We start from the raw sequence: 12822 nt of genomic DNA on the forward strand, positions 1-12822 counted from the left end.
GAAGTCTTGTTTATACCATCTCATCATCACCATTTAGCATTTTACAAAAAGCAGTAGAAACCAGTGTGAAATTGGTGAACCTCTTGGGTTCAAGCCTGGTTGGACACTTTCCTCGGGTGTCTGCATCCATCACAGGTTGATGGATGCAGACACCCTTTTAGAAGACCCTGGGTCCCTGAGGGGTCTTTGGTGTCCTTTTCCTTCCAAATGAAATGCATGCTGGTGTACAAGCATGCAGAGAACAGCTGACCCTGGGGACTACTTTGCAGACCAGTGGAGCAGGCTTAACACAGAAATGCAAGTGTGATATACCTGTGTGGTTAAAGGCACTGCAACCCTCGCCTTGATTTCAGTTTTGATAGCCAGATGAATATGTCCTTAGAGGACGTTGGGGGGTTATCTATGGTTTCAGCTGAGCCAGTGGAAAACTGAACATGATTAAACAAATGAATGATATTGTGTGCAGATATGAAGTGGTGCCCAGGTGTATTTAAGACGGACCCTTTTCCTTGGAGAGTTGTACAGAGGCACCATGGGCAAACTACTCGTCTTCGTTGGTGAGTGACAAACTCAGCTAGAAATTCACCAATCAAGACTTTAAAGCATTTCACTTAATCTCTCTCTCTCTCTCTCTCTCTCTCTCTCTCTCTCTCTCTCTCTCTCTCTCTCTCTCTTCTCTCTCTCTCTCTCTCTCTCTCTCTCTCTCTCTCTCTCTCTCTCTCTCTCTCTCTCTCTCTCTCTCTCTCTCTCTCTCTCTCTCTCTCTCTCTCTCTCTCTCTCTCTCTCTCTCTCTCTCTCTCTCTCTCTCTCTCTCGCTGTGTACAGGTCTGGCTCTCCTGCTGCATGTGCAGCTAGGTAAGTTATTCAAACTCTTGGTCCACTCATGAATTGGTGAGGCAAAAAGTACAAGGATTAGTCTTAGAACAGATGAGCTCTGAACTAAAGTTTAACTGTGTGTCTTCTCTTGTAGGATCATCCTACATCCTCTCCTGTTATTTCACTAACTGGGGACAGTACCGTCCCGGAGCGGGTAAGTATTTCCCCACAAACGTGGACCCATGTCTCTGCGACCACCTGATCTACGCTTTCGCCGGCATGGACGGCAACATGATCAAGACCTACGAGTGGGACGATGAGAAGCTCTACGGACAGTTCCAGGCCCTCAAGAACGAGTGAGTAGACACATGTGAACATAGGGCCTTGGGTAAACTAAGCTTCTCACTGTGGCAATTATTTGGGATCATAGGATTGAAGTGTAGATCAGAGGCTGCATTCAGATGTTCTTATGGCCCATTATCAGAAAGGGTCAATGCACATTTCAGGAGAAAAAAAGATTACAATCAAGAAGTAGAATGAAGTGCATGATAATAATTTCAAAAATATTATAATAATATACTAGTTGAACGGCAAAAAGGAACAATGAAGAACATAACGTTGACAAAATAGAGTTTAATATCTGTGTGTGTGCCCAAAGATATGAGACCAGAAAGGCTAGACTAGATTGAAAACCTAGCATACATTAACACATTGTGAGATGCAAGTCAATCAAATGCTTCTTTCTTGTTTTCTTACAGTAACAGCAAACTGAAGACCCTGCTGGCCATTGGAGGATGGAACTTTGGCACTGCCAAGTGAGTATGATGCGTATTTCAGACTTCCTCATGTTCTTTATAAAACAAGTACAAGCTGGCTGATTCTGATGTGCCCTCTCCTCAGATTCACCGCCATGGTGTCCAGTCCTGCCAACCGCCAGACCTTCATCACCAGTGTGATCAAGTTCCTGCGTCAGTATGAGTTTGATGGTCTGGACATCGACTGGGAGTACCCTGGATCTCGTGGCTCCCCAACTGCCGATAAGGCCCGCTACACCGTTCTGTGCCAGGTGAGACATCACACCAACTCAGCTGTATAACACTGTGTATTCTACTGCCAGCTGGACATTTGCTCCATTTCATCAACAGAATCACTGCATGAAACAGCCAATAAGGCGTTTAAAGGAATTTGTTAGAACGGTGAATTTAACTGCAGTGAATGATCCATACAATCTTTGTGTTTCACTTTTAGATATGATTTAAAAATCATATCCATATGTTCCCCTCTGCCTTTCTCCACAGGAGCTGATGAGCGCCTTCGAGGCTGAGGGCAAGAAGACCAACCGTCCTCGTCTGATGCTGACTGCTGCTGTCTCTGCCGGAAAGGGAACCATCGACTCTGGATACCAGATTTCCGCGATCGGAGCGTAAGTATTGAGCTTTAATGTGGGGAGATGGGGGGTGGGGGATTGGGGTCACCTGAGAGATTTTTTTCTCAACTGTGGAAACGGTTCCTGACGTTTAGTTGATAATGTTTCATGCCAGTATCTTGGACTACTTCCACGTGATGACCTATGACTTCCATGGCTCCTGGGAGCACAATGTTGGAGAGAACAGCCCCCTGTACAAGGGCCCATCTGACCAGGGATCCATGGTCTACTTCAATGTGGTAAGTGAAGGATTCTCTCTGAATATTACATATATTACATATGCTAATATGGTTATTACATTACACACATAGCTGAGAACACCTTCGGCCCAATCGCAAGGTAAGAATCAGGATGTGACTTTGGTATGATTCCGTCTTCCGTAGGACTATGCCATGAACTACTGGAAGAGCAACGGTGTCCCCGCCGAGAAGCTGCTGGTTGGATTCCCCACCTATGGCCACACCTTCAAACTGGCCTCCTCCAACTCCGCCGTGGGAGCCCCCGCCAGTGGACCTGGACCTGCCGGACCCTTCACCCGCCAGGCTGGATTCTGGGCCTACTATGAGGTGTTTACTTTTGGTTGGCTTGAATATATGTTGTTTGCTTGAAAAGCGATGGAGCATTTAGATGGCATGACAGAGTAAGGAGGTAGGTAGAACCAGCCTATGAAATGTCATTCACATCACCACTTCCCTTCAGATCTGCACCTTCCTGAAGCAAGGAGCCACTCAGGCCTGGGACGCCGTCCAGGATGTGCCCTATGCCTTCAACAGCCAGAACATCTGGGTTGGATACGACAACGTCAAGAGCTTCCAGATCAAGGTATGCACATGGATGCATCAATGTACCATTGTACCTTTCATATTTGTCATTGTGAGCAAAGGTTTCTAACAATCATCCACCCATCTCTTGCAACATACAGCTCCAGTGGCTGAAGACAAGCGGTTTCGGAGGAGCTATGGTTTGGAGTTTGGACCTGGATGATTTCAGTGGCACTTTCTGTGGCCAGGGAAAATACCCTCTGATCAACACCATCAAGACTGCCCTTGGAACTTCCCCTGGTAACGCATGCGTTCACACACGCACGCACGCACACACACACACACACACACACACACACACACACACACACACACACACACACACACACACACACCACACACACACACACACACACACACACACACACACACACACACACACACACACACACGCTCAGGCAATATTTCGATTCAACAGCAGTTTGCCCTTTTGTGACCCTTTCTAAATAGGCTGCAGCCCTCGCACAGAGCCCCTGGCCCCAGTCACCCCCACCGCCCACGCCCAGCCTCAGCCCAAACCTGATGCCGGAGGCAGCGGAGGCAGCAGCAGTGGAGGTGGCACCAGCGGAGGCTCTGGATTCTGCGCCGGCAAGGGCAATGGACTCTTCCCAGACCCCACCAACAAGAACCACTTCTACGAGTGCAGCCAGGGAAGAACCTACGATCAGCACTGCGCTGCCGGCCTGGTGTTCGACACCAGCTGCAGTTGTTGTAACTGGGCTTAAACTGGGTTCTTGTACCACACAGTCATGAAACAAACAAGTTACACGTTTGTTTTTGGCAAGATATGTTGCATTACAAAATAAATTCAGCATTAAAAAAATTATTGTCCTTGGTGCTTTCTATTTGATATTGAAATAGTTGCTGATGCAAAGAAGAGCAGAAGATAGCGTTCATATTTGAAGTTGAATGTTGAGTAAAACAGTGAGGCAAACGGTAGATTCTAACCTTTCTTTCCCTGATATAAATTTAAGACATAATTGTGAAATACATTCAACAATATAATGGGAACTCTTAAGAACCAAAATATTTGTTTTGGGGTCACATATGGGACTATGCTAATGCTTGCCTTTCAGACCGTTTGATAAAGGTGGGATTAAATGGTATTGTTAAAAAAGGAAATCTGGTTTTGCTCTGGCCACATTACATTTACATTTAGGGCATTTAGCAGACGCTTTTATCCAAAACGACTTACAATAAGTACATTTGTCATAAGAAGTGCAACAATATATCGCTGTCGGTACAGAAAGGATGTTCATAGAACCAAGTGCAAGTGCAACAATCGCTAGGCTAACCAATTCCTCGTGTTACAGCAATGATAGCAGCTACTGCAGTTGCTACACAGTTAATAGAATACAATACAACACAATATAATACAGTGTACAATGGTGGCAAGAAGGGGGAGGGTGGCTATGCAGGGTCGAGGTGGACCCTGAACAGGTGAGTCTTTTTCGGAAGATAGTGAGCGACTCTGAGGTCCTGAGAACGGCAGGGAGCTCGTTCCACCACTGAGGTCCCAAAACCGAGAAAAGTTGTGACTTTGCTGAACGGCCTTTGCTAGCTCTTAGCGATGGCGGTACCAGACGTCCAGCTGAGGTAGTTGAGCTGAGGGATCGAGTTGGGGTGTGTGGCTTTAGCAATGCCTGGAGGTAGGCAGGGGCAGTTCCATCGACTGCCTTGTATGCCAGTACCATCGTCTTAAATTTGATGCGAGTTAACTACAGGGAGCCAGTGGAGGTCCCGGAAGAGGGGGGTCACATGGGAGAACTTCGGTAGGTTGAACACGAGGCGCTGCCGCATTCTGGATGCACTGCAAAGGTTTAATCACAGAGGCAGGAAGTCCAGCCAGGAGTGAGTTGCAGTAGTCGAGGCGGGAGATGACCAATGATTGGACTAGAAGCTGAGCTGCTTCCCTTGTGAGGAAGGGCCAGATTCTGCGGATGTTGTAAAGTGCAAATCTGCAGGATCGGGCCACCGCAGTGATGTTTGCGGTGCAGGATAACTGATTGTCCAATGCCACACCGAGGTTTCTGGCAGTTGGAGAAGGAGATACAGTGATGTTCTCAACGGTGACTGTTAAGTCCATGTGTGGGCCATCTTTCCCTGGGATTAGGAGGAGCTCGGTTGGGGTTAAGCCTCAGGTGATGGGCAGTTGTCCAGGTGCTGACGTCCGCCAGACATTCCGATATGCGTGTTGCAATCAGGGCTTTATCAGAAGAGGGGAAAGAGAGAAATAGCTGAGTGTCGTCAGCATAGCAGTGATAGGAAAAGCTGTGTGATGCAATTACAGAGCCCAGAGATCTGCTATAGAGGGAGAACAGAAGAGGCCCTAGTACAGAGCCTTGAGGGACACCAGTTTCAAGCATGCAAGGTTTGGACAAGGAGCCATTCCATGTCACTTGATAGGTGCAGTTCATCAGGTAGGATGTGAACCAGGAAAGAGCAGATTCAGCGATGCCAAGTTCTGCAAGAGTGGCAAGGAGGATCTGGTGGTTCACTGTGTCAAATGCTGCAGACAGGTCGAGGAGAGTGAGAACCGATGAGAGGGACGAGGCTCTGGCAGCACGGAGGGACTCAGTCACCGCGAGGAGAGCCGTCTCAGTGGAGTGTGCCTTCTTGAAGCCTGACTGGTGAGGGTCAAGCAGGTTGTTGGATGAGAGATAGGAGGACAGTTGGTTAGCAACAGTGTTTTAGAGAGGAATGAAAGAAGAGATACCGGTCTGTAGTTCTGGATGTCGGTGGCATTATTTTGGTTGAGTTGGTTTTTTGAGGAGAGGCTTTATCCTGGCAATCTTGAAAGACGCTGGAACAACGCCTGAAGTGAGGGAGGAGTTGATAAGTGAGGTGAGAAATGGCAGGATGTCGCTTGAGACATCCTGGAGGAGAGATCGGACAGCCAAGGAGGGGGGGGTGAGGATCGCGCTGGTCTGGAGTGGAAGGGACAGAGGGAATCCAAGGAGGAGGAGAGGGAGCATAGCAGAGTGTCTGAAGATTCATCTGTAGATAGTTGGGAGAATCGTTCGATAGAGGGTAGTGAAGACAGAAACGTAGAGGCAAACGTAGAGGGAGAGAGGGATTTGAGGTTACGGCGAGTGGTGACAATGTGGGGACTAGAGAGGAGGGGGGAGAGGATTTCAAGGAGAGAGAAAAATCAACAAAGTAATGGTCATCAGACACGGGGAGCGGGGTAACAGAGATAGCAGAGGTGCCGCAGGACCTAGTGAACATTAGGTCAAGCTGGTTCCCGGCCCTGTCTGTGGGAGGAGAAGGGGATAGTGTTAAGTCAAAGGTGGCGAAAAAGTTGGTTAGTTCAGGTGAGTGCAAATTCTCTGGCAGGATGTTGAAGTCGCCGAGGATAACAAGTGGTGTGCCATCCTCAGGAAAGCAGCTGAGGAGGGCATCCATCTCGTCGTAGAAGTCACGGAGGGGACCTGGAGGATAGATCACCACAATGGAGAGCTTGATAGGAATGGTGACAGTGACAGCGTGGAGTTCAAACGCAGATCTGGCCAAGTGTTCTAGTGGAAGGACCTGGTAGTACCACATGGGCGAGATGAGGAGTCCGGTCCCTCCTCCTCGCCTGGATGGTCTAGGGTTGGCGAGAATGAGTAGACGGTGGAGAGGGCAGCAGGAGTAGCAGAGTTCTCTGGAGTGATCCAGGTCTCTGTCAGGGCCAGGAAGTGAAGGGTCATGAGGGACGCGTAGGCTGGAATCTGATATGTTCATAAAGTTCATAAAGTTTAAGAAGTACCACATGTTCATAAAGTTCATAAAGTTTAAGAAATACATCTAGGATATTAATGAATGATTTTGCTTAGCTATTTTGTTTCAGGGGGATGGCTTTTTTGGGGTAATCTTGTATTACATATTTCCTACAATATATGTTAATATATTTCATTATAATAATATTTTAGATTGTATTTTGGATGAATAAACCATTACAAAAATAACAGTCCCCCACCTTCCACCTTTTGAGTATTAAAGTCCCACAAAGATAGTAACTTCTGAAACCTAGAACAACACAAAAAATTAAGGCTGGTTACTCCAAACCTTTCTTTTTTTGTACTTTTCCCTCAAATTTATCAAATTAAATGGTTTGTTCAGTCATTTGTGTCGTTTTGTTGCTTTTTCATAATAGTATAATACCATACATTTCATCACGTGATTACAAAGGATTTTATAAAACTACACATCAACTGATCTCATTTACAAATATGAAATCATTCTCAAAATGACGCACGCACGCACGCACGCACGCACGCACGCACGCACGCACGCACACACACACGTGGAAATGTCTATATTTATGTAAAGAAGAACAGAACATTCTGGCATCAGATGACAATGCAACATGGAATAAAACGCGGTAAGGCACTCAGGCACTCTATTCTGTATTGCTTTCAAATATTTATTCTATTCTTGATACACTTGTCTCATTCAATATTATCCCTGCTGAGTCAACAGACAGATAAGAAGGTTTAACCCTTATTTCCTCTTTTGTGTCTTTGGTTTCAGGAAATAACCTTTTAAAATGTGCATGTGGCCCCTACTCACATCCATGATTCAATCATTTATTCTAATTAATTCGTAAACCACCTTATTTCATTTGCTCATATACGGTTCAGCAATATTGTTGTTCCTTTTCAGAATTTCATTCACATTCAAAACATAACACACATATCTGTGTTTTGGGATGATTTGAAGGAACCATGCAATTCTCAACCTCAAAGATTGGGCAAAAATATTCTTGGTCAAAAGTAAAGAAAGAAAGAAAACATGCGTCCCCCTTGTCTCTTATTGGACAATTTCTGTCATGTTTTGATAATATCTCTGGTCAGGTTTATTCTATCTCCTCCAAATGTACAGCCAAGCTTTACCCTTGAGTTTAGTCAGGTTACATTTCAGTGAAGATTATAGGTAAGGTTATCGTTGGCCCAAGTAAAAAAATAAATAAGTGTCGGCCTACTCTCTTCCTTTACTCCATTATCGTCATGATTCTCCCATATCCCCTCTCAAGTTTTTTGCAATCTCTTTCAAACTTGCAACCCAGCTATGGACCACTAGAGGTTTGGCATGGGGAGATTTTTCGGAGGAGGGGAGAAGATCTTAAAAATATATATTTATAAATTAGGATGCCGCTTATCTTTTATTTTGTTACCTTTTTATTTGATCTCTGCCATCCTTGCAACCCATCTTTGATGCACGTGAACTCAGAGAAGGTGGATGTTTTGAGAAGACTGTAGGAAACTATATATATTTGTCTGAAAAAAATGAGGACAAATGGCTAAACATTTTGAGAACCCCATTTTGAAAACACACATCGATCATGATATCTTATGATTAACAAGTTTTCATGTCTTTCAGGTCATACTTGAGAAACAATTATCATTGATCATTTTTGTTTATTTTAACACTATGTCTATCTCCATATATTTTCAGCATGACTAGGACTGGTTTCCTGACATACGTCCGGACTTAAATATTGCTATGCTTTGTACTATCAACCGCATTCAGCATGTATCATCTTATGGACAGTTGAGAAAACAAGAACATCTTTGGTTCAAGCCTGGTTGAATACTTTCCTTGTGGAGTTATCAGTCCGTGTTCACCTTGGTCTACTTACACCCCTTGCCCATTGCATCACTCACCTTGACTTCACTTGTAATAACAAGATTAAAGGGTCTTTAGAGGACGTCGGGAGGTTATCTATGATTTTGGCTGAGCCAGTGGAATATGTCGACGTGACCAAACAAATGAACGATATTGTGTACAGATATGAAGTGGTTCCCAGGTGTATATAAGACGGACCCTTTTCCTTAGAAAGTTGTACAGAGGCACCATGGGCAAACTACTCGTCTTCGTTGGTAAGTGAGGAACACGGCTAGAAATGGGCTTCACCGCTCAAGACTTTAAGCATTTCACTTAATCTCCTTCTCTCTCGCTGTGTACAGGTCTGGCTCTCCTGCTGCATGTGCAGCTAGGTAAGTTATTCAAACTCTCGGTCCACTCATGATTTGTTGAGGCAAAAACTACAAGGATTAGTCTTAGAACAGCTGAGCTCTGAACTGAACTTAAACTGTGTGTCTTCTCTTGTAGGATCATCCTACATCCTCTCCTGTTATTTCACCAACTGGGGACAGTACCGTCCCGGAGCGGGTAAGTATTTCCCCACAAACGTGGACCCATGTCTCTGCGACCACCTGATCTACGCTTTCGCCGGCATGGACGGCAACATGATCAAGACCTACGAGTGGGACGATGTGAAGCTCTACGGACAGTTCCAGGCCCTCAAGAACGAGTGAGTAGACACATGTGATCATAGGGCCTTGGGTAAAGCTTCTCACTGTGGCAATTATTTGGGATTCTAGGATTGAAGTGTAGGTCAGAGGCTGGGGTCAGATGTTCTTATGGCCCATTATGAGAAAGGGTCAATGCACATTTCAGGAGAAAAAAGATTACTATCAAGAAGTAGAATCAAGTGCATGATAATAATTTCAAAAATATTATAATAATATACAATTTGAACGGCAAAAAGGAACAATGAAGAACACAATGTGGACAAAAATAGTTTATAGTTTAATATCTGCGTGTGTGCCCAAAGATATGAGACCAGAATAGGCTGGACTAGTGTGAGAACCTAGCAACATATTGTGAGATGCAAGTCAATCAAATGCTTCTTTCTTATTTTCTTACAGTAACAGCAAACTGAAGACCCTGCTGGCCATTGGAGGATGGAACTTTGGCACTGCCAAGTGAGTATAAAACATATTTCAGATTACATCATGTTCTTTATGAAACTAGTTCAAGCCGGCTGACTGTGATGTGACCTCTCCTCAGATTCACCGCCATGGTGTCCAGTCCTGCCAACCGCCAGACCTTCATCACCAGTGTGATCAAGTTCCTGCGTCAGTATCAGTTTGATGGTCTGGACATCGACTGGGAGTACCCTGGATCTCGTGGCTCCCCAGCTGCCGATAAGGCCCGCTACACCGTTCTGTGCCAGGTGAGACATCAAACCAGCTCAGCTGTGTAACACTGTATAACGCTGGACAGTTTGTTCCATTTCATCAACAGAATCACTGCATGAATCAGCCACTAATATGGCTTTCATAGGAATTTGTTGGTGAATTTAACTATAGTGAATGATCCATCGAATCTTTTTGTTTCACTAATAGATATTATTTAAAGATCATATTCATTTGTGACCCCTCTGCCTTTCTCCACAGGAGCTGATGAGCGCCTTCGAGGCTGAGGCCAAACAGACCAGCCGTCCTCGTCTGATGCTGACTGCTGCTGTCTCTGCCGGAAAGGGAACCATCGACTCTGGATACCAGATTTCCGCGATCGGAGCGTAAGTATTGAGTTTTAATGTGGGGAGATGGGGGAGGGATTGGGGTCACCTAAGAGAGCTTTTCCAAACTGTGGAAACGGTTCCTGACGTTTAGTTGATAATTTTTCATGCCAGTATCTTGGACTACTTCCACGTGATGACCTATGACTTCCATGGCTCCTGGGAGCACAATGTTGGAGAGAACAGCCCCCTGTACAAGGGCCCATCTGACCAGGGATCCATGGTCTACTTCAATGTGGTAAGTGAAGGGTTCTCTCTGAATACTAGTAATCACATATGGATTACACCCACACCTGGAAACACCTTTGGCCCAATCGCAAGGTAAGAATCAGGATGTGACTTTGGTATGATTCCGTCTTCCGTAGGACTATGCCATGAACTACTGGAAGAGCAACGGTGTCCCCGCCGAGAAGCTGCTGGTTGGATTCCCCACCTATGGCCACACCTTCAAACTGGCCTCCTCCAACTCCGCCGTGGGAGCCCCCGCCAGTGGACCTGGACCTGCCGGACCCTTCACCCGCCAGGCTGGATTCTGGGCCTACTATGAGGTGTTTACTTTTGGTTGGCTTGAATATATGTTGTTTGCTTGAAAAGCGATGGAGCATTTAGATGGCATGACAGAGTAAGGAGGTAGGTAGAACCAGCCTATGAAATGTCATTCACATCACCACTTCCCTTCAGATCTGCACCTTCCTGAAGCAAGGAGCCACTCAGGCCTGGGACGCCGTCCAGGATGTGCCCTATGCCTTCAACAGCCAGAACATCTGGGTTGGATACGACAACGTCAAGAGCTTCCAGATCAAGGTATGCACATGCATGCATCAATGTACCATTTTTGTTCATTGTGATCAAGGGTTTCTAACAATCATCCACCCATCTCTTACAACGTACAGCTCCAGTGGCTGAAGACAAGCGGTTTCGGAGGAGCTATGGTTTGGAGTTTGGACCTGGATGATTTCAGTGGCACTTTCTGTGGCCAGGGGAGATACCCTCTGATCAACACCATCAAGACCGCCCTTGGAACTGGAGCAGGTAACACACACAAACAGACACACACACTCAAGCAATATATTTATATTAAACTACATATTGCTATTCAATGACCAATCTAACAGTTTGATTCTGGTCTTTCTAAATAGGCTGCACCGCTCGCACGGAGCCTGTGATCCCAATCCACCCTACCGCCACCATTCCAATCCACCCTACCGCCCGCCCCAAACCTGGTGGCGGCGGCAGCAGCGGAGGCTCTGGATTCTGCGCCGGCAAGGCCAACGGACTCTTCCCCGATCCCACAAACAAGAACCACTTCTACGAGTGCAGCCAGGGAAGAACCTACGAGCAGCACTGTGCTGCAGGCCTGGTGTTCGACACCAGCTGCAAATGTTGCAACTGGGCATAAACTGGGTCCTTAAAACCTCGTACCACACACAATCATGATGTGAGAAACCAAGTTTAAACGGTTCTGTTTAGGAATGTAATGAGAAAATAAATACAGCATTTAAAAATATCTCTTGTCTTTGGTGTTTTTTGTCCCATACTGATATGTTGTCCAGAATGGCTCAACCAAATTTTACATTATGCTTTTTTACATTTAGGGCATTTAGCAGAAGCTTTTATCCAAAGCGATTTACAATAAGTACATTTGTCATAAGAAGTGCAACATTATGCTAATCCAAGAAGCTTCAACCACACCATACAAACCGTATCTGAAGCTAACCATGGATTGAAACGTTTGTGGATTTGAATGTTTGTTTCACTAGATATAAATCCAGGTAACATGACGCTAAATAAAAACATAATTGCGGTAGATATTCAACAATTTGGTCTGAACCCGGAAAGAAGGTTCTCTTTGCCTATTTTTGCATTTGCATTTTTACAAATTGCCTTTGCTCGCTTCCTCAATGTTTTCAATCTGATTTGAGGGAAATGTGTGGGTTGCCACTGCACGTTGAAAACATTTATTTATTCATTTCTAGTAAAGAACCATGACTATTTACAGCCATTTTACAAGTCGATGCATTCTAATCCTTACCCCTAAAATGTAAATATAATAAAACGTTTTTGGCCACCAGAGGGATCACTGACCACCAAGGCTGGGGCCCTTTGACCTAGACGGACCTTAATAGGCTGTGGTTCCAAAGAATAAACCACAGCTGAGTCTTGAATTGTATTACGGCTAGGCCCCACCGAACGTCGCCCGTAGCATCGCCCCCCACCGACTCTAGTTGCTGCTTGTGGGAGTTCACCACTTTGTCAATGAAAGTGCTTAAAACCAGTGTCCATATCCACCCCCGCCTCCACGCGAGCCTTCCCACAGTCCCAACATTATAACATGCCCAATACAAAGTGAGCTCACAAAGTCACACGTTTGTTGTGGCCGGCCCGTTTGAGCAATATTTTCCACTACT

The 12822-nt window shown here is 45.5% G+C and overlaps 2 protein-coding genes across 2 annotated transcripts; both read left to right on the top strand.

The window, feature by feature from the left end:
- The first annotated feature begins 478 nt into the window (after positions 1-478).
- On the top strand, positions 479-3871 carry LOC130402573 (acidic mammalian chitinase-like). The gene is made up of 11 exons (XM_056606793.1): positions 479-557; positions 826-855; positions 971-1172; positions 1575-1631; positions 1717-1882; positions 2115-2239; positions 2358-2481; positions 2626-2808; positions 2942-3064; positions 3165-3303; positions 3514-3871. Exons 1-11 carry the CDS (start codon positions 533-535, stop codon positions 3786-3788), a joined length of 1449 nt encoding a protein of 482 aa, XP_056462768.1. The 5' UTR covers positions 479-532; the 3' UTR covers positions 3789-3871.
- Positions 3872-6514: 2643 nt separating this feature from the next.
- Positions 6515-11889, top strand: LOC130402411 (acidic mammalian chitinase-like). The gene is made up of 12 exons (XM_056606563.1): positions 6515-6597; positions 8845-8927; positions 9015-9044; positions 9160-9361; positions 9759-9815; positions 9901-10066; positions 10290-10414; positions 10529-10652; positions 10780-10962; positions 11096-11218; positions 11308-11446; positions 11554-11889. Exons 1-12 carry the CDS (start codon positions 6515-6517, stop codon positions 11811-11813), a joined length of 1575 nt encoding a protein of 524 aa, XP_056462538.1. The 3' UTR covers positions 11814-11889.
- Positions 11890-12822: the final 933 nt, after the last annotated feature.

Source organism: Gadus chalcogrammus, chromosome 13 (genome assembly GCF_026213295.1).
Source record: "Gadus chalcogrammus isolate NIFS_2021 chromosome 13, NIFS_Gcha_1.0, whole genome shotgun sequence".
Taxonomy (NCBI): domain Eukaryota; kingdom Metazoa; phylum Chordata; class Actinopteri; order Gadiformes; family Gadidae; genus Gadus; species Gadus chalcogrammus.

Coding starts and splice junctions, on each gene's coding strand:
- LOC130402573 (XM_056606793.1), top strand. CDS start 533: ATGGGCAAACTACTCGTCTTCGTTG. Junction 558..825: donor CAAACTACTCGTCTTCGTTG/GTGAGTGACAAA, acceptor CGCTGTGTACAG/GTCTGGCTCTCCTGCTGCAT. Junction 2,240..2,357: donor CAGATTTCCGCGATCGGAGC/GTAAGTATTGAG, acceptor GTTTCATGCCAG/TATCTTGGACTACTTCCACG.
- LOC130402411 (XM_056606563.1), top strand. CDS start 6,515: ATGGAGAGCTTGATAGGAATGGTGACAGTGACAGCGTGGAGTTCAAAC. Junction 10,415..10,528: donor CAGATTTCCGCGATCGGAGC/GTAAGTATTGAG, acceptor TTTTCATGCCAG/TATCTTGGACTACTTCCACG. Junction 10,963..11,095: donor GATTCTGGGCCTACTATGAG/GTGTTTACTTTT, acceptor ACTTCCCTTCAG/ATCTGCACCTTCCTGAAGCA.